Source organism: Poecilia latipinna, unplaced genomic scaffold (genome assembly GCF_001443285.1).
Source record: "Poecilia latipinna isolate Pla-1442-1.1 unplaced genomic scaffold, P_latipinna-1.0 Scaffold893, whole genome shotgun sequence".
In the NCBI taxonomy this organism is placed as follows: Eukaryota; Metazoa; Chordata; class Actinopteri; order Cyprinodontiformes; family Poeciliidae; genus Poecilia; species Poecilia latipinna.
In genome coordinates this window covers 124,425-145,452 of record NW_015113509.1, presented here as the reverse complement: position 1 = coordinate 145,452, position 21,028 = coordinate 124,425, and the positions used below count along the sequence as shown (strand labels likewise).

General features: G+C 37.4%; 2 protein-coding genes across 4 annotated transcripts; both read right to left on the bottom strand.

Moving 5' to 3' along the window:
- Window positions 1-875: 875 nt before the first annotated feature.
- tusc2a (tumor suppressor 2, mitochondrial calcium regulator a) lies at window positions 876-4,307 on the bottom strand. Its single transcript, XM_015048610.1, has 4 exons — window positions 4,184-4,307; window positions 2,374-2,606; window positions 1,647-1,767; window positions 876-1,559 (listed from the first exon to the last, which is right to left on the bottom strand). Exons 2-4 carry the CDS (start codon window positions 2,514-2,516, stop codon window positions 1,494-1,496), a joined length of 330 nt encoding a protein of 109 aa, XP_014904096.1. The 5' UTR covers window positions 2,517-2,606; window positions 4,184-4,307; the 3' UTR covers window positions 876-1,493.
- A 1,490-nt stretch (window positions 4,308-5,797) lies between these two features.
- Window positions 5,798-21,028, bottom strand: LOC106957319 (ras association domain-containing protein 1). Of its 3 annotated transcripts, XM_015048608.1 has the most exons (8): window positions 20,686-21,025; window positions 17,596-17,940; window positions 14,221-14,345; window positions 9,042-9,235; window positions 6,712-6,816; window positions 6,336-6,621; window positions 6,136-6,251; window positions 5,798-6,047 (listed from the first exon to the last, which is right to left on the bottom strand). In XM_015048608.1, the coding sequence occupies exons 2-8, from the start codon at window positions 17,904-17,906 to the stop codon at window positions 5,901-5,903; spliced, it is 1,284 nt and encodes a 427-aa protein (XP_014904094.1). In that variant the 5' UTR covers window positions 17,907-17,940; window positions 20,686-21,025; the 3' UTR covers window positions 5,798-5,900. The 3 variants fall into 3 exon arrangements, with proteins under 3 accessions (XP_014904094.1, XP_014904092.1, XP_014904093.1); XM_015048606.1 differs by lacking the exon at window positions 9,042-9,235 and having other exon boundaries at window positions 17,588-17,940; window positions 20,686-21,028; XM_015048607.1 differs by lacking the exons at window positions 14,221-14,345; window positions 17,596-17,940; window positions 20,686-21,025 and adding an exon at window positions 9,435-9,591.

Below are 21,028 nucleotides of genomic sequence, written 5' to 3'. Positions count from 1 at the left end.
ATAAACCCAGTGTACCCATCAGTCTAGAAATTGTACTGGACTTGAACCCGCCAAACTGTGCAAGACTGATATTCTAAAAATCTTAATAGTAACTCTTGTCAAAGCGCATCCAAGAAGATAATGGATGTCAAAATTCATCACAGCAGTTTTGCGTGTCAAATTAGTTCAGAGAATTCCAAACAAGGAATTCAAAAGTGAGAGTTAGTAATAATTTTATGAGATTCAGAGTTTGAAAAAGAGTGAGAAGATTCTCAAGAAATGTCAGGTCATTTTTTTCAGGATATTCTTTTTCAGGTCATGTTTGGTCATTTGAATGCTAAACTGACTTTTAGTGAGCTTGTCCCACTAGCTGCGTTTCCATTGACCACAAAATTGCACAAATTGGAATTACAAAAATAAATTTGCCTACTGGAAACACATGGGAACTGTGATGAACAACCAAATGTTATTAGAAGAGGACAATGGAGAATGAAGTATGGTTTTAATGACTCATCGTATGAACAAATTTGTTCACGCTCGATTTAAATTGCATTTCTTTTTTAATGGAAACACTGCAATTTTTTTCTCCATTCGTGGAATATCAGCATTTTGATCACATTTGTGAGCAAAATGCACAATGTGCATTGTAGGGAAACACAGCTAGTAATCGACCAAAGACCAAAAAAAAAATAAAATAAAAAATAAAAAATCGACCAAAGATGCTGACTCAAACTTTCAGCCAAATATTTCCCTACAATTCTCTCACATTAAAAGATTTCAGTAATAATGAGCAATAACTGCAGTATGAACCAAGCTTAAAGGAAAAAACAAAAATAAAAACCTGTCAAGACATAGATTACAAAATAAAAAAAAATGACATTAATGCAAAGATTTGAGTCACAACTCAGTTCATTAAAACATTTATTCAAGTATTTCCAACTAAGAAAGTATTTACAGTACATTATGTTCACTAGTGCAGGTCTGAGCTCCAGAAGCTAAGACAGACTCAGACATGACGATACAGAACATGAGCATATGCATAAGAACTTAAAAAAAAAAATCCACTTTTATTGCTACCCTTTATTCTGCCATCCGTCTTCCACAGATCTAACCAACATGTAAAAAGAACCGTACAGTTTAACACACACAGTTTAGCGTTTCACCGAAGGCAGAAACAATTACAGCCTTTTCACATCATTTTAGTTTCTCCCAGCACAAAAGAAGAAGAAAAAACTTCACAGGGGAAATACGATGTGGATACTTCTCCAAGATGGCTTGCATGTCAGATGATTTGTTTTGTAAACCATTTCCGGCACTACTTCTGCAAAGTGATAGCAAGGAGAGCAGAGAACAGAACTCTCTGTAACCACAGTTTAAATAGAGCAATTTAACAATACAGGCTGAGTGTTCGATGTTTTCCCAAGCAGAACCATTTTCCCAGTCTTGACCACGATCCTGTCCGACTGTAGAAGTTTCGCTGTGAAGTTTTGAGAAGATCAGAGCTGAGAAACTCCTCACCCCTCACAGAGGACGATGGGGAAATCTACATGAATGCACGGGTGATCGAGCTTCACGATTCCCTGAAAGATTAACAATTTCCCAATTAACAAACGGAGCAGTTTCTGAGAAAACATGCTGGGTAATTGCTGCTGTGTGTCCACGCTCACCTGTGGAATCAGGTTCTTCTGGATCCTTTTCAACTTCGACCTTTTCCTGCCGTTTTTTGTCACCACCGTCTCTTCGTAGAATTCGTGGGCTAGATCCCCATCCTCATCGAAGTACAAGGAGCTGAAAAAACAGAGTTTTAACACCGAAATCAAAATGAGGCATTTTAATTTAGATTTAGGATTATTACTCTAGATTGGTTCTGTTTGATTTGCTCAATAATCCACTTGATTACTGGGTCATAGTGGTTTCACCACCTCTGATGTGTCGACCATTAAAATAGAGAAAATTTAAAGACAGGGCAGAACAACAATCAGCTTATAACAGTCTAACATAGAGAAGTTGCAGTTGCCAACAATGATTACTTCATAAAACACCCATACAGAGGGGCGTAATCCAGACATATAATGAACTTTTAGAGACCTTAATGTTTAATTGTATGCGAAGTTTAAATGGTGCATCAAGCGATGTTACTGTGATGATTAAAAATCCCTTTTAGACCTTTTCCAGGTCCAAGGAGATCTTCTGGTTAAAAGGTTTAGGTAAGGTAATTTTATTTATATAGCACATTTTCAGCAACAAGGCAATTCAAAGTGCAGTTTATACTGACATTTACAAGCATTTCTTTAGATATGATTTTAAAAAAGTGTCAAATTTTCTTTAATGTTGGGTTTTTAAATGACTTAATGGATTAAAAATTGTTTATTTAAAACTAAAACCTTTCTGTACCTCCTTCTTGTGAACACAAATGGTGTTGCATTCCTGGAGCCTTTCAGTCGGGCCACAGATTGCTCGTTTCCATCGGCCCCTGAATCCCCTCCGCTGCCTGAGAAAGGCCAGGAACCTTTGACTTTGGATCCACTTCCTCCCATCCTCAGAGATAAGACATTATTTATCTCCAGTCAACGCTTCCGCTCCGCTCGGTTGGCCAGATGCTCTCAGTTTCTCAGCAAGGCCAGGAGCTGGAAAGTGAAAGAGAGCACAAAGAATAAGAGCGTTCCTAATCAGACGACGGCCGCCTGGTTAGTGTAAAGCAGCAGCTGTTTGCTTAGTGGCTGCTGACAAGCTGCAGGATAACACATGGAACCAGATTCCAGCACACACATTTCCTAAAGACGGTCCTCAAGCTTTTCATTAAAAGATCACAAAGTGACGTTCTCATAAATTATAACTTTCACAAACAGCAAACTATACAAACTATTTCTCCTGTGAAAACAACATTTTTGGAATAATAGCAAGATGGTCTACAGAAAGAGATTTTGTTTGCTCTTTAATCGCGGTTTAATAGTGTCATCACTTAATTCAAAAGACAATTTTGATGACGTATGAATAAGTTTTATCCACTTTCAGACTTACGGTTACGCCAAAACAGTTTTACCTTATTAAAAAGAATTTAGTATTTTCTTAATTAACCTAACTAATAATACTACCCCGAAAATATCCTCTAACTGTGTATTCAACAGAGTTTAACCCAGATCTTTAAATTATATGTTATTTAGGTGATCACAGCTTTGTGTGTATGAGATAATCTGAGACAACAAATGAGTATTTAAGCTAAAGTAAATTATTTATTGTGTTTTAATGATATTCAAATTGTCTTTGTTGATATTGGCTCATCATGTAGTGACTTTCATTTGCTCATTATGAATCTTCTGAAACCTCTGAACCTCTATAAAAAAGAAAGAAAAAAGAGAAAAACTAGACTCTTTATTTTTGCCATTTTATTTCAAAATATATATTTTGTAATACATTTGAATATAACCAAAGTTATTTTATTTCAGTAATTTAATTTAGAAGCTCAACCAAAAGTTAAATACCCCTGTAAATGTTTAATATCTTAATGACTATGACTTACAGCTAGTGAAAACTCACAACATACAAAAATGAATGAATGGATTGTAAAACCTGTATAACAGGTTTTACAATTTTTCCAAAGCTTCACCTATTCGCAAGGAACAGAATATGAACAGCGGATTCCTATGATGATTAAGTCATACTTTCTTTACTCAAATTGGATTGCTATTTTATTTCAAAATGTATATTTTGTAATTGCTCTTGCTGTTATTCTGTGGCCCTTGGTAATTGTATATTTTAATGAAGTAAAAAGAAAAACGCTCAGAATTAAATGGAAAGTGAAAGCACAAATTTTAGAGTATTTCCGCGGTCGACATGTCGCTGGAGTAAAGTGTACCATATAAAAGCTAATAAAACTCAGCATATTATCGTTATGCTAGCTTCACTGTAAGCTAACCAAGTGGGCCGCACACAAAAACATTAGAAATGTAATTTATTACGCTCGATACCTCACTATATCAACTAATGAACACGCATATTTTCCTAGGGTTAATATATTCAACAAAAAAAGACGATTAACAAGAAGTAAACAAACGGAAACGTCCATACAGTCTTAACTGTTAGCTTCAACCACTGACGCATATTAGCTTCGACGGCTAAAATAATTACTCACACCGAAGCTTCACCATTGACACACCAAAACCATTCTTTCTCACACAACAACTCTTAAGATGAATAGTCTTACCTTATTATATAATGTTAAATCGACAAGTGGGCTCATAACTGCCAGCTGTTCCGCTAGCAGCAGTGAGGATGAAGCAATCAGCTGATCTCGGCGATAGGCTGCAGTCAGACTCAATGACCTTTAACCAATCAGGTGGAACATTCGTCTCCTTGACAACGTTCAGGCTTCTTATTCGTTCACTATTTACGGAGTGCCATAAATTACAAGGTAGTGATGTAAAATAGCCCAAACACGATTCTAAATAAAATGTTATTACTGATGTTGGCATATGGAGTTATGATTTATATTTCGGTAAAATTAATGAACGATATAGTTTGACAAACACATTGTGTGTATACATAGTGATCCACAAAAAGGATCACTATATATACTAATGATAATTTTTTCTTTATTCAAGAAAAAAGGATCACTACTCAAATTTAATCCCTTCCAATTGGGATACATGTTGAAATATGTCAAAAGCTCATGTTATATTAATTCAAATTCTTCAGTTATTGTAGCTAGTGATGACTGTATTCATAGATAGAATGTTCCTCTGATTCTTCTGCTTGTTTTGATATTAAAATACACAAAAAACATTACCATCCACCTCCATCAGTACATCTTAAAGAAACTTTCTACACTTTATTATCCTTCTGTTACTGTCAGTATATATTTGCTTATGACAAAAAACTTTTTAAAAAAGGAAAGTAATTCCTACTTAGTTTGTTGATCAGCATTTCCCTTCAGGAGTTGTCTTAGCCATTCTTGTCTCTCAAAGAAAACCACCGCTTAGTTTGTTATTTTTATTAAATGCTGTGCACATCTGCCACACATCCATAAGACTGCTACATTTAAAACAGGAAAAGTGCAGGAAAAATGGAAGAAAACAGAAGACAAACATTTTAGTGATTAACAGAGAAAAACACAAATATAAAAGGAATGATAAGCAGCGTCCAGTTAAACACAAGTATGGCAACAGTCATTCATAAATCCAGTCACGCACCGTGACCTGTGACACAGCTCTCTGACATTCATAATCTCATACAAATGTCCATACGTCAGTCATACTCACAAAGTGACCGCTAAGTAAAGAGTTGCACCCATCAGGGGTGTGGAGTGGACATGGCAGCTCTTCAGACTTGGATGCAATGAAAATTCAAATACCTTTCAGCTACAGACAAGGGATTTTTTTTTTAAAATGAAGAATTACAATCCAGAAATTTTGATAAAATCTAAGATTTTTAGGGCATTTGAAATAAAAATTAACAGAGGGCAAAAAAAGGGGAATTTTATCCTTTTAAGAACATGTCAGTTTAGTTGTTTGTTTTTAGGAATGGCTCCGTTACAGTAAAATAAAGCTGTTAAGTTTTCACAGGATTTAAAAAGAAGCTGCATTGCTTTTTAAGATAAAATCTGTCAGCTGAGGTCCAGAATAATCAGACGGCACCCGTTGCAGAACGTCACTGTCCCGTCTGCCAGTCTCAGTCCGCTCAACTCATTCTCTCAGGCACATCAGACTCTCCAGGTGTAAGGCACTTCTCATCTCTCGCATCATTTCACACCAACATACGCGCTAGCTCTTACTCTCTCAGTCTTGCGCCCTATCTCACACTCTCGTTCAACCAAGAGGTGTTTTTTCTTCTGCTGTTTTCTCCGGAGTCTTTGAATGCAGCAGCGTCCGGCCACAGCTGACCAGCCAGGCTGCTGCACATCAAACTCCGTGCGCAGAGAGGTTTCAGCCAGGGGTCGAGCCGGACAGCGCCTCCAGCATCTTGGTGCGAGCCAAAGTGTATCGCTGTACGATTTGCTTGACATGCTCCTCTTCCTCACGTTGCAGGATGAGCAGGAAGTTCTTCAGCTCAGGCATAGAGAAAGCATGCCACTGCAAAAGACGGGGAAAGGACATGTGAATGCCTGTAAGATTCATTAGAAGTTTGGATTTGGTTCTTTTAAGCAGATGCTTCGCTTACATTCACTTCACCAGTTTCATTTTCTTTGAGAACAAAACTGAGGAGCTTCTCGTTGGGTCCAGCATTCAGGCGTAAACGAAGAGGACGCTCGTCGTCAGAGAGCTTGCGAACATAAACTGGAGGAGGCAAAATGGAAATGATTATTTTCTGAAAGAGCAAAATGGGATCAGATTTTTCTTTTCTTTTTAAAAAAACACTACCTTGGTCATGGCGCTCGCTGCGCTCAAACAGTGCAAACTTGCCGGGATTGTCTACCACAGTAAACTTCTTCAGCAGAGCCTCAATGACCTCGCGAGCAGAAGTACGGGAGCTTATGTGCAAATGCTTGGAGGCGTCCTTTGGCAGGTAGAAGGAGGTGCGACGCTTCACTCCGCTGGCTCGCTTCCCTCCAGCATCAGCAACTCCTTTTTTTGACGCTGGGACCGACACGGGGCGTGCTAGTTTGAATTGAACCTTCACAAAACCAGTGTAGGACCCATCCTTGTTCTGTTAAAATATATATATATATTTTAAAAAAACATTACACCCCAACAAAAAAGCCTTTCTGCTAAAAATTTGTTTTAGATAACTACTCACCATGTTCATGAACAGATTGCTATTGATCTGGGAGTTGTATTCCTTCACTTTCTGCAGAATTTCAGCAGTTGTTAGCTCCTGTTTCTCACATTGGATTTGTTCATCCTAGAAAGGACAGAGAGGAGTTACATTGATGATGCACCAGGTGGCGCTGTTTCTTTAAGACATCACAATATCTTTAAGTAGAAACTATACATGATGAAAGCAAAATAAATAAATCAGATGTCTAAAATTTTGCCACCTAAAAATGAATTTATTTATTGTTGAGCATATTTTATTGATGTTGTATTTAAAATTGCTCATATAAAAAAAATTTCAAAGTGAGAAAAAAAATACAGCAGTCAGAAATACAAACATGAGAGATTTATATATATATATATATATATATATATATATATGTATGTGTGTGTGTGTGTGTGTGTCTGTTTTCTTCCAAATAGTATAAAATATGACACGAAAACGTAATTCTTCTAATCCATACACAAAAGACTGTAAATTAATTTCACACAGGATTTCACAGACAGAGGAACTTATTAAACCTAAAGCAACTCCATCATTGTTGTTTTCCTAACATGTTATGAATTTCCCCCTATGGGTTCACACAAGTTGCATCAGACTCAACTTCCTGACAACGCAGCAAAGGGAAACATGATGATGTCAGCCCTGACTAGTCCTGCTTAACTCCTCTGATCCCTCTGCGTAGGAGAGCTGAAGGGCGGAGGAAGGGAGGCTGGCAGGGAGGATGAGGAAGAAGGGAGGGGGAATAACTTGCAGCTGTGCAACGACTGCGACCAACAGCATTGCATTCCTCAGCCTGGTGTTCGTGTAAAAATAGCCTCTCCCCCCCCCCCCCCCCACTCAACTTCAGACTCCCACAACGAGACAAAGCTAGCCCTTGTTTCAAGCCACATCCTATTAGGTCAGCTGCCCGACAAACTACACACCTACAGTCATGTTGCAGTCATGCTGCACATCTGGCCTCTGGCAAGTAGACGACCAGCAGCCTAATTTGGCCTGGTGTTGAGGCACAAATTCCTGCTAGTCACACTATGCAACATTTACTGAGCAGTCGTTACAGATGAGAGTTCAGAAGAGTTAAATCCATGTATCTGTACTTAGAAAAGCACCAAAAATGGCTTTTTCTAACAGATATCCATTTCTGTTCTGTAGATTCAGTTGATTTTTGAAATGGAAGATAACATAAAAAAGAGGAAGAAATGTTCTGCAGAAAAGTACAAGATTACGCCTCTTTATGCATACCTTTAATCTGATCTGAAGTGCACGCAGTTAGCAAATGCTGCTACCTTTTAGAACTAAAAACCCACAGATGTTTCAGTGTTTGGCTTCCCAATGAATTGAAAATTAGAAATCCACCCCTAAATTGTCATTTCTGCTCAAAATTTAACCTCTTAATTTATTTATTTAAAAAGAAATTTGCAGCACATAAATCAATGTCAAGTGGGAGATCAATAGTAATACTCCTAGATGGAGAATTAACATGTTGTTCCTAATGAGTCAGTAAATCAGTGAGTCAGTAGAAACTGGCATTTTGCAATGTACCTGTGTTAAGGAAGATGCAATAAAGTTGTGCCTCCACATGCCTGCATAAGGAGTGCCAACAACATAAACAGGGGCCTCCGCAAGACAAGACGATGTATGTTTACTGTAAACTTAATCTGTTTCTCATCAAGACAGAATCGGACACCCCAGTGCGGGCGTGTGACTAAAAGATAGAGATACTGATTAAAACCATCAGGTTTCATGAGTCACTTAGAATTGTGAAATTTGCCAAAAACCAGAGAGTCCAGATGACAATGAATGGTGGGTGTTGGGCTGGAAACTTGAGAAGCAAATCTGCGTCACAAGAACATAACATGTGGGCTGATTTCAAGAAGAATGCACCAGTGGGCCTGGAATTGTAATAACGAAAAAGAAAGCAAACCCTACTGGAATTTTAGTGTTTTGTGCTCTACAAACTTTTTTTATTACTAAAAATTAGATAAAAGAATAAAGTTTCTGAGTGCTGAAACCAGAAAATAGAGGAAGCAGAACTCCACCCAGAACCAGGAAACTTGCTTGGCAAGAATCAGGCCTGCTGGGGTTCCCTGGAGCTAACATATGATAATTAAAGGTAGAAACAGAACAGGCTGTGCAAATTCTCACCATGTCAACAACTTTTTAAATTATGAATTTGCCTCTATTTGATGAGAACAGAAGACATATAAATGAAACAACGCGAGAGTTAACCACCCAACCCGGCCTGCTCTCACTTCTCCTTTCCAAAAACTTTCATGAAGCATTGTTCTGTTTTACTTTTCTCTTCGTCTCACCTTCTTAACGTCATTAGTAACGGTGGGTTTTCGGGGTTTGGGGAAGAAGGACGTCCGAGCGGTGAAGTACTGCTCGAATTCGGAGTCCGAGTCCTCCTCGCTGCAGTAGCCGCTGCTGGTGGAGCTGCCCCAGGTCATCTCGAAGGAGGGAGTCTTGTCCGAGCTGCTCGCCTCGCTTGCCATGGTTCTTATCGCTAATAATAATAATAATAATCAACTCACTTTTCAAAACTAAACTTTAAACGACCTTCTGAGTGTTTTACCGACACAAAACTGGCGAAAGAGGTTGTTAGCCGATGCTAAGTAACGGTCACTGTTGAAGACTTCCAACGGTTATCTCGCGCACGACAAAACGTCTGTATGAACGCCCAACAACAAACCGCGCAGTCTCACCCAGTTTTTCTCCTCCCTCTTCCTCTCTGTAGCTCTCAACTACCGGCCACGTTTCCAGTGTGTGTGAAACAGGATGTGTGGAGCTCTCGGCCCCACCTGCCGCGCTTCCGTGCCCCCGCCGAGGCCCCACCCAGGCCGTTGGTTTCCAGTTTAGAAATACACAAAACGCCGGAGAGGGTCCCGATTGGACGGAAATGCCGGAGAGCCCACCATGCGTCCCCCCCACCCGCAAATAATGAAACTGGTTTGGTTTTAACCAGAAGTGGGTAGAGTAGCCTACTTCTGCACAGTTTTATTGAAGTAAGAGTAAAAACTAGTCGTCCAAGAAGAAGAAAACGTATCTGGTAAAAAGGCTTTAATTACTGATTAAATGATCACATCAATCATTTAATGCTTAAAAATTACACAATCAGACGGACCAAAATATAAAGATATGTAGAAATTTAGGTGTTTTAAAGATCAGAAAGAAAATTATTTATATAAATACCACAATTACTAAAAAAAAAAAATCATGTAAAAGAAACACTTTTCCCAAATAATTTTTTGAAACTTCAACAAAAACTGCAGATTAACTGGTGATTTTTATTTTGTTAAAAACAAGCTTGTTCTTCAATCAGTGAAGTTACTCACCTTGGGTAGAGTACCCAGAAATTTTACTCAAGTTAGAGTAGTGATATATAATAATAAAAATTACTCATGTAAAAATACAAAGTACAGCATAGTGACAATACTCCTAAAAGTTTTTTTTTCCCCAAATGGTTAAGTAAATGTAACTGAGTAATTACAACCCAACTCTGGTCTTAACAGAGTTGGGTTATAATTTAAATAAAATATTTCATAATCAGGAATACTTTATCTCTGATCATAAAGATGAATACTTTATGATCAGATGGTATATGGTCTCATATTACACAATTTTCTTCAAAGATGCTGATGGCTGTGGACGAGAAAGGTTTCCTGTAGCGGACTGTATTACAGGGATTCTAATGAAGCCTCTGACTGAAAAACACGGTTGAATAATATAAGACTATTAGTCTTATATAGGGGATGCTCAGGGTTGTCCATAACATTGCACAATAATCTCCTTAGGTTCTAGAGCAATCCCCAGAACAAAACCAGGCTGCTTTATTAGATCGTTAATCCTTTTTAAGTCCCTGGTTCTCATGGTGCAGTGCACTCTCCACTTCAAACATATAGAATACATGAAACATTGTGGTGAAACCTTAAGGATCTAAACCTCCTCAAGAAGCTCTGTCCCTTATAATCTAAATCTCATTTGTTTAAAGTAATTAAGATCAAAAAGTGAGGGTGACATATTTTACTGAGTCATTGAGTGACATTAGGCACAGGTTTTGAAAACCAAATGTAGAATTACTCAGAAAAAAATTATTTTGCATAAGGCCAATTTAAAATATATAATAGTAATATTATGTTACGGCCTTGAGGGTAGTCCAGATGTCAATGACTAACACCCTCCATAAGGACTGCTAGAGAAGGTGTGCTGTCTGAGAATATTCTAGGGTAAGGCTTAGAGGAAGGAAAAACTGCATACAAGCAAACGGAGATAAATAAAGCTTCAAAATGATTGTGAAGGAAAGCCCACTCATGAGTTTTGTTACAGCTGTTGCATTTCTTGTGTTACTATAACTGAGGACAGGACTGTGCTTGTGTAAGCTTTATGGAAATGTACAAGAACGGTAAAGACTTTACTTCCTTACCTAATTAGGCAGTATTCAAATTAGCCGTTAGCTAACAAAAATTTGTTATAAAATATGGTTACCACAAAAAAGAAACACCCTGAATATCACTCTTTGTGAAATCCTTTTAAAAAGAAATCAATAAATCAACTGTTTGATTATAAGTGTATTTCATATATGCAGTTAAAAGCAAAAACGATTGGCTTTTATAGCCTTTTATATTAAATAAGTTATTTTGACCAAATTTTATAGACAAAATCACATCCAAATAACTGAAAGTTCATATGACAAATACTAATTTTCCTCCTATGTCTTAAGAAGTAGTTGTCTATTTTTTAAATTAGCCAACTACTTCAGATTTAGTTTAACTTACCATCATTTTCCCTCTGTACTAATGTGAGTTTGATCTAAAGCCAGAGGTTGAACATCCCACATGGAGGAGGAAGGATCCCCCTCCTCCTCCTCCTCTTCCTCTCCCACCTCCTGAATGTCATGTGATGATGGGGGTTACCATGGCGACAGCCTGGACAGCATGTGAGCTTTCTAGACCAAATTTTTAAAAAAATGCACTCCGCCATTAATTCACACCCGGGCTGTTGTCACATGGTTATTATCTTCAATGCAAATTTAAAAAGAATGAAAAACAAATCTGTTTGAAAAGAAACAGTGGGAGTCAATGAATGTTTGATTTAAAACCTGAGTTTTAAAAAGCTCTTGTTGCTAGAGCCGAAGATGCAAATTCAGAGCTTTGCATCTATTAGTGGAGAAGTGTCGTCAAGAAAACAAGTACCAAGTTTGGACCGTTTGAAGAGGGAAGTAAGACCAACAAAGTTCCCGTTTAAGTTTCAGCTGTAAGTCTGGTCAAGTTGCAGTTCCTGCTCAGAAAATCAGGGAAACCTAATTTAGATTTATTATTTTAAATGAGTGCAACTTTGGTCAGGATGTATAACTTTTTGTATACGGTTATCACTAAATTGGTATCTAGTAACCTCTAACATTAAATACACGACTGGCCAGAAAGCCAACTCCAAAAGGCTTTTCTGATCTTTTGCCTCAATGTCTACAATGTGAAACGAGTGAAACAAACTAAATTAAACATGTTCTTCCGTCTTTACGGCAAACTGTTTAAAACGTAATATCACCAGATGGACTCTCAGAAGAAGTTCATTTCCAGCACCTACTTCAAATTTCACATCCTCATAAAATTAATAGAATAACAGAAAAGGTAATCTGAAAGTACCCTTCCTTTAAACTAAAACTCACTTTACTTTCAACCAAAACACCCTTAAAGCTGCAGTATTTAACTTTTATAAAAATGTGTTTTTATTTGTTGAAACTCACTATGCTGTGACAGTATAACATGAGACAGATGATCTGTGAAAAGATCAATCTTCTCCACCTCCTCATTTTGTCCTTTTGGGTTTTGTCCTTTTCATGAGAAGCCAGAGAAAACTGAGTTGGGTTTTTCCCAGCAGCATTAAATATAAAGTAGAGCAGTGCTCTCCCTCCCCCACCTGTTTCTGAGCTCTGCCGCTCAGCTCACTGAAGAGGTGTTACTACATTTTGCTTTCCTGAATAATCAATGTTACTTTGATAGCAGCAGGAATAATAAAAAATGTGTTAGCATGCGGATATGTGAATGACTGACAAAACTGAATAAAAACAATATATAAACAGAAGTACGAACATATTTAATTTCCTCTTAACATAAGTGGTCTTGGTCTTATCAAAAAGTCTATGTAATCTGAAGTACTAATACTACTACTATCAATAGTATTAATAATATTACTATTATTATTTTTAATATTTTGAAGCATGTTTCAGATTTTTTTTATCACAGTTTGTGGTTTGTATTCTTCAACTTGGGACTCTTTTTATGATCTGAAGCACTTTGAACTGCCTTGTTGCTGAAATGTGCCATACAAATTAACTTGATTGACTGATCGATTGATTGATAATGTCCCCTCTACACCAGTTTGTGTCAGAACTGAGCAGAACCAATAGCACTAAAGGTATTCCAGGTTGGAAGGTTTTTCTTGCATTTATCTGTATAATTTTTTTCAGCAGCTGAGAAGGTGGTTGTGTATTTCTGTTTAAAACTGAAGCGAGGAAAAGGAAATGTAGAAAGAAGCATTGTTTAGAAACACATCATCTGACTTCCTAGTATAAATTAGAGCTATGTTGCACCCAGAAATCTTCCACAATCTTCCTTGACACAAGGCAGACCTCACCTATGCAACTTATAGATTACATAAGTCAGTAAGCGTGGCCTGTCAGTGTTTTTATTTTTATTTAGTTTATTTACAGATTATTTAGTACTGTGAAAGAGCATATAAACAATACTTTTCATCCAACTACTTTTCTTACCTTTCTTTTACTAGTGTATGTGGTTCTGAACCTGGAAACAAATGGGTTAAAACCTATGAGTTTATTTCTGTAAAGATATCTGCAGCTAATTTTGTGTTTTCTAAGAGCGAAAAAAAAAAGCTGTTGGGCAAAACATAAGACAGAAAAAAAGATGATGTAATGGTGGAAAACGCACTCAGCAGGAAAAGACAAACTGTTTCCACACATTGCAGGTAATTTCTAAAACACTCTTCAAGCAAACAAAGAATTAGAACTGATTGCCACATAAAAAGTTTAATGTGCTCAGATTTTTCCCCACAGATTTGGGTTCTCGTTTAAAACCACTGACCCAGATTTTTGCACAAGGTAATTTTTTGGTAACAAATTTCCCATTTGAAACATCTGACTTCTCTTGTCAGAGCTGCTGCTGTTAATTGCAAACCATCTTGAGATGCAGCTTTCAAGCAAAACGGTGTGTTGATATAAATAAACTTACCGACCTTTGGTTAAATAAGGAAACCAATATTTTTTATTGCACTAAAGAAATGGTTCCTGTTTTTGGCTGTAAAGCAGGTCTATTTAAAGCAATCCAGCCCTGCCATATGAGAGGCTTATAGAGAAGTCCTGATATAATGTCCATAAATAAGAAGAAACAGTGCCTACTAGAGTCCTGCCTGTGGGCAGTGCTCACTTCCACAAACAAAGCTAAGAAAGACATTGCAGTGAAACACGAGAGGGCTCACCACATTCGTGTCGGTCTCGATTGTGTGCTCCACGACAGCGGTGAGGTCCGCCGTAGAGCCTCGCTCCCAGCTGCAGTCCAGCCGAATCAGCGCACGGCAGCGATAGTGGCACGTGAATCTGCAATCTGCACATTCAGAAAGTTTAATAAGTTCAGGACACACACACCTAAGAATACAAAAACTATCAAGAAAAATCTCAGGTTATGCTTGCAATTTGGTGAGCCATGAGTGTTGTTATTACTCTACTTATAAGCAGAGTTTTACATTTACTTGAATAACTCTTTTGAAAAAAAAAATGTTTTAGGAGTAATTTTACTACACTGTACTTGAGTAATTTTATTGTAAAGTACCGCTAGTCTTATTTGAATAAAATTTCTGGATTTTCTACCCACTGTGAGCAATTTCACTGAATGAAGAACAAACATGTTTTAACCAAAAATTCACCAGACAGTGACATACACCTGCAGTTTTTGCTAGTTTCATTTTTTCTTTTTTTACCTACTGTATATGAACTATTGTCATTTTCATCCTTAAGATGCCAAAATGTCCACTTAACTTTATATTTTAGTCCATCTGATTATGTAATTTTTAAATATTAAATGACTGAGAATTTGAAAAGATACTCAGTACCGGGGTAGACTTTTTATGAAATACTTTTTTACTCTTGCTTGAGTAATTTCTTGGATGGCTATGTTTTATTTTTACTTTAGTAAAAATATGTTGAAAAGTGTTAAGTACAATTTTTGGGTACTTTGCTCACCTCTAACTATAGCAAGAGAGAAAATAAAGTTGGTGGTCAACATCGGTCCAGCAGCTTCTGAATTACAGTCACAAACGGCCACAGAAAAAATAAAAACGAGGACGAGATGTCAGTTACTGGTTGCTACGGTAACCACCAACTGTCAAGAGCAGCGTAACACAACTTGAATGTCATGAGAGATTAACTTTTTGACAAAAAAAAAAAAGTAAAGTATGTCCCCCTTAGCCACACTTTGGACACTCCTGGTTTAAATAATCACGTCATAAAATCTAGTTAACGCTTTCTTGGATGGCTACTTTTTAGTTTTACTTGAGTAAAGATATGTTGAAGTAGTGCTTCTGTTACTTGAGTACTCATAAATGGACAAATAGGAATCACTTATCTCAGAAGTGTTACTGTAGTTCTTAGAAATGAATAAAGGGAGGTTATATTTAGACGAAAGATAAAAGATTATGGTTGGACACGTTAGAGTAAGCACAAACCACAGCTGCTTTTTTCTGTTCAGGCGCTTTCAGACGCCTGAAGGAGAGTTCTGCGAAGCTCAGTGAGCAATAAAGGAAATAGGTTTGCTGTTTTGATTATGACCAGAGCAACAAACCACCTACGGTGTGCTAGAAACAGCCTACTTTAAACCACTATTCAAACCAAAATAAGCACAAAGGTTAGTGTTAGCATGTTTCTGTAAGGAACGCTCATCCTTGCTCTCTTTGTTGTTTCTGAACACTAGAAATACAAGTAACGATTATTTTAGTAATCGATTATTCTGTAGATTAATCAATCATTGTGACGATTAATCAATTATTCGTATAAAAATGGTCACATTCTACAGATTTCTCTTTAATCCACATAAGTGTATTTTATGAGATATGATAAAACCTAAAAAATTACAAATAATTATTTTTTTTAAATAAAAAAATACATATTTTATTGACTGAAATGCAGTAACATAGCATCCTTTAGCGTAGCAAAGGATCATCTGCAGGTAAAAAACTCAACCTTTCATCTTAACTTAACATCAGCACAGTGTAAGGCTAATCTGCTGATTATTATTATTTTTGATTAACCGATTAATATTTGAATAGCAAAAGCTACGTAGTAGGATTTTTTTTTATGTATATAATTCGACCCTGGTGAAGTAAAAACTATGCCACTTAAGGAAATAGAACATATTTACAGACAAAGTTTTCTTTACCTTAAATGTTTGGCTTAGTTAAATACTGAATATGTTTTCCTTTCAGCAATTGACCTTTTCGAGTTGGTATGCTCTAGTAAACAATTACTAATTATGATTATTAAATTAGTTGAGAATTATTTCAATAATTGATTCATTACGATTAATGCAATCAGCCCTATTGAACACATGAGGTAGTAATATATGCATCACAACTTAAAACTAAATCTGTCTTCCTGTCAACTCTGACCACCCTCCCTGACCTTGCAACACAGCATAATCCTGCCACCACCATGTTTCACAGTAGGGAAGGTGATTTTAGGGCTGGGGTGCTCAAGTTCAGTCCTCGAGAGCCAACATCCTGCAACTTTCAGATGCATCCTTACTCCATCACAGCTGTATCAAATGAATGGCTCGTTTCCAGGCCTGTTCAGAGCTGAATGGCTGCTGGTGAGGGAATTCAGCCATTTGATCCCAGTCTGTTGGAGTAAGGATGCATCTGAAAGTTGCAGGATGGTCGCTCTCGAGGACTGGACTTGAGCACCCCTGGTTTAGGGGAATGTGCTGTTAGTATTCCTGTCACACATTGTGTTTTGTACAGATGTAAAAGCATGCCGTCTTGTTGACATGACATAAAACAACAAAGATAACAAGTGTTGAGAGTCTGGGGCCGTTTAAAGCTAAATCTGCAGAATTAATGGCATTTTCCTCAGTTTAAGTTATTGAGGAAAATGCCAGTAACTTTTATTGTAAACCTTACAGTGTTTACAATAAAAACACTGTAAGGTTTTTATTCTTGTTCTGAGTTTTTATTTTGTGTACCGAGGGCTGGACAATAAATCAGTAACAATATACATTGTGATAAACATGTGATACGCTTGATAGAGTTTTCAATAATTTCACTGAACTCTGATCCAGAACAGCTTTCTGGGAGATGTTAGGCAGAGAAAAGGCTTTGGCTGCTCAACCTCTCATTGTGAGCTAAGCAGAGTGGGTGGCATTAACTAACTCGCTCATTCTTTGGTTACCTAGCAACTCACTCACTCACTCTTTGGTTACCTAGCAACAATCTAGTGAGTAAGTTGCGTAGCAGCAGTTTAAGGTTTCACTATTAGGTCTCATAACTGCTTAAAAATAAAAAAACAACAGTGTGGAGTGAAAACTGTGGATAAAACAGGAAAATCCACACCACCAGTTTGGAAGTATTCCAGATATTTAAAACCAAAAAACTAATCAAAAATTATCGATAGATCAATATGAAATGCTTTTATCGTGATAGGTTTTTCAGACATATTGTCCAGCCCTACATATAGCACAACATTTTTAGCAGACCTAAAAAGTCATAACAAAAAAACATATTTCATACAAACTGTCTGAAAAATATCTCGTTGCTCTCCCTGACCATGCAGATGCACCAAAACTTTAAACGGACTCACTGACACACCGCAGGCTCTGCTTGTAAAGGCCCCAGATGAAGTCGCCGCACAGGTCGCACCATGTTGGCTGAGCGTGGCTGCAGGGCTGAAAGTTGTGTCCCTCTCCTTTCTCCTCCACAAACTGGGGATCCTGGGAGCTGCTCAGGACCCGGATGATGCCCACGCGGCTCAGCAGGTCCGGCACCTTTCCCGGGCTGATCCTCAAGGCGTTGGTCCGCTCCAGGCGTGGGGGTGAGCACGGCGAACGCGGGCCTGCCAGTTCTATCTGCTCTCTGCTGGAGTTCAGGTCCCGCAGCTCGATGAACTCCCCCCAAGACATGGTGGCTGTCAGAGGTGAGCTTCCAACGTCATCACTGACGGAAGAAAAGGTACAAGGAACATGAAGCAAACTGTATCAACCTTCCAGACAACCTTCTGGTTCTGGGATGCTCTGCATCAGAACCAGAACCAAACAAGGAGAAGCAGCATTCAGCTTCTATGCACCACCACAAATCTGGAACAATCTTCCAGAAAACCACAAAACAGCTGAAACATCTTTAAATCTAGACTAACAACCCACCTGTTGAGAGTTGCTTTTGAAACAATGCCAACTTTGAACTGATTTGTTGGTGAAGTGCACAATACAAATAAAAATAAAAAGAGGAAACATGAAAAAAGGTCATATCATCACCTTCCTAAAATAATGGCTTATGTCATTTTTTGCCAAAGGTGATTTTTTTTTTTTTTGCCTAAGACATATTTTAGATATAAAGAGGTAGTGACACAATCTTCAATAACTCTTTGAAAAATTTAAATTAATGAGTTACAACAACATTTTATTTCCCTTTGGGATTCATAAAGTATTTCTGAATTTGAATACTTTTGGTAAAAAATGACTAAGGCCATCATTTTAGGAAGGTGACCAGAGGTGAACCAATTTCCAATAAATAAACAGCACCAATAAATTAACACCAATTTCCTTAATTTTGGGAGATCAGTAATAGGCCGATTCTTAAATGTGACACTGATCTTATCCATTGATCTTATCTACCTCAGCAAAGGCATAAAAACCAACCACTGTCCTCTCCTGACTGACAGACCGACCCACCAGGTCATGTCTGCACATTTGCAGTTAACAGCCACCCTCCTGTGGCCAACTCACCGACTTTATTGCTATATTTAGCAACATTTCAGACAAAAACAAAAATAGCACTGACCAAAAACAGAATCGGCAGGTCAAGTTGTTAAAGATCGGTAATCAGTAATCAGCAATCGGCCAGAAAGCTGCAATCGGTGGAGCCATAAAGGTGATGATATGGATATTCCTGACTAACGCGGCACTTTTTCATTTTATTACAAATTAAAAGCATAAAAATACATATGATTAAACGTGTACAATCAGTGAATGAACCTCTGTCTTTTATCAGACATCCAATTGTTTCATATAGGGGTGGATGGGCAACATGGACTTAGAATTATATCGCAATATTTTGGGATAATATTGTGATAACGATAAAACTTATGATTAAAAAACTATTTATGACAGCATAGGATTGACAACATAAATAATGTTCTTGAAAAACATTCCCATTTGAAACAGGCTTCTTCAGGATTGTGATTTGAATTGCTTATCGGTATTTGATCATGTTTTCAAATTTATTTTTTGCTGTGCAACAGACAGAAAATAATACAGGTAACACTTATAATTACACTATTAGTTTTGTTCCTTATTTAACACTATTAAAAGAAATTTATCAAGACAAAGTTCTTATCGTGATCAGAAATGTTTACCGTAAATGATGAATATCCACCCAGTCTGATATTAAACAGCCAGTGAGATCAGAAAAGCCACTCAGGACGAAGTTCTGCTTTAAGCCACGACAGAAAACCAGAGTATGAACGCTCCCTGTGGAAACTGTGATGATATTCTTAAAGGTGATGTTCACATTCTGAAACTTTCACAAATAAGGTGACGTGAATCACAAACCAAAAACATTTCCTATTTATTATGTTAATGGAAAAACTGATCAGCTGTTCTACAAGGACCTGAATAACACGTTCATTTTAACTTTATAATATTGCTGAAATTTTGTCAAATCATAAAGGGAAGAAATTATTACATTTATTTTTGGTTCTTTATTTGATAAAGCCACAACAACATGACTGTAGCACATGTGGAGGAAGTGAAGTGTTTACATAATGTTTGGCACATAAATAGAGATGTGAAAAAGAAAGAAAAAGAAAGGAAGAAACAAAGAAAGAAAGAAATATGTTTAACTCATATTTATTCATCACAATTCCATAAAATACACTGACTCACATTTCAAAGAAACAAAGACACACAAAATGTTTTAATGCCTTTAACAAAGGTTTGTTTAACCCAAATTCTCTCATTTTAATTGTTGAGAGACAGAAATAGGTAGCATTGATCAAATAATCTCGACTAATTACAAAATCATTGGGGCAAAATAACTGAACCCGTCCTCAGTGAGGTTTGCTTGTCCCAGTTCCAGTTTCTATTTTCCATAAGGAAAATCAACACACCAAGCTGTTCTCCCGTCTTGCCAGTTTTGAAGAGGGATGGTCAGATTTTATTCATTGTGAAAATAATGCAAGAAAATAGTTTGGTTACATTTATTAATTGTACAGGTAGCAATAACAAAAGCAAAGCATTTTCTTATAAACAAATATTTAAATCTTAGTTCCCCAAATAAATGTAGTCTACTCAGTTTAAGGGGGATTTATTTTCTTTCTTTCTCTCTTTCTTCCTTTCTTTCTGTCTTTCTTTCTTTCTTTTTTACGGGAAAAACAAGTTTCTTCAAGAAACAATGAATTAATTATGACGATTTTATGCTGTTTCTAAAGTCTGGTGGATACGCTGTTCTCGTTTTTTTTCAACCCATATTTCTTACGTATTAAAAAAGTTCATGAGGAAAAACAGATACAGTTACGTGTCACTTCTATAACCTGCTAAACTGTAAACAACACGCTTTCCATAAATTAAAATACAAGAATGCTGCTTTGATGAGAGACTTTAGTAAGAGCAGTTCTTCAAGAACAAATCTGTAACTATTCAGGTTTAAATATGAGACTTGGTAAAACTGTAGGAGGTAACTTACCAGAACAGAGGAGAAAACCACGCCGTGTTTGCCGCTTTGTCTCAAAACTCCTTCCATCCGAGGAGAGAAAAAACTTTCCGCAGAAAAATGTCGGACTGTTTCCAAGTGGCGGAGGTGTTGCTGCCCCGGCTACATCTCTGGAAACCAGCCGACCATCAGCGACCATCGCCGGCTAACGGGACCGCGAGGCTCGGAGGAGGGACGGTGACAGCGGGGCTCAGCCTCGGCAGAACATCACTGAGAGTCGGTCTGAGCCGCCGAAGGAGGAAGCGGGTGAAAAAACGGAGAGTGAAAGATGAGACTGTGCTGCGATGACATCCGGAATGTCTTCATGTAGGGGGGT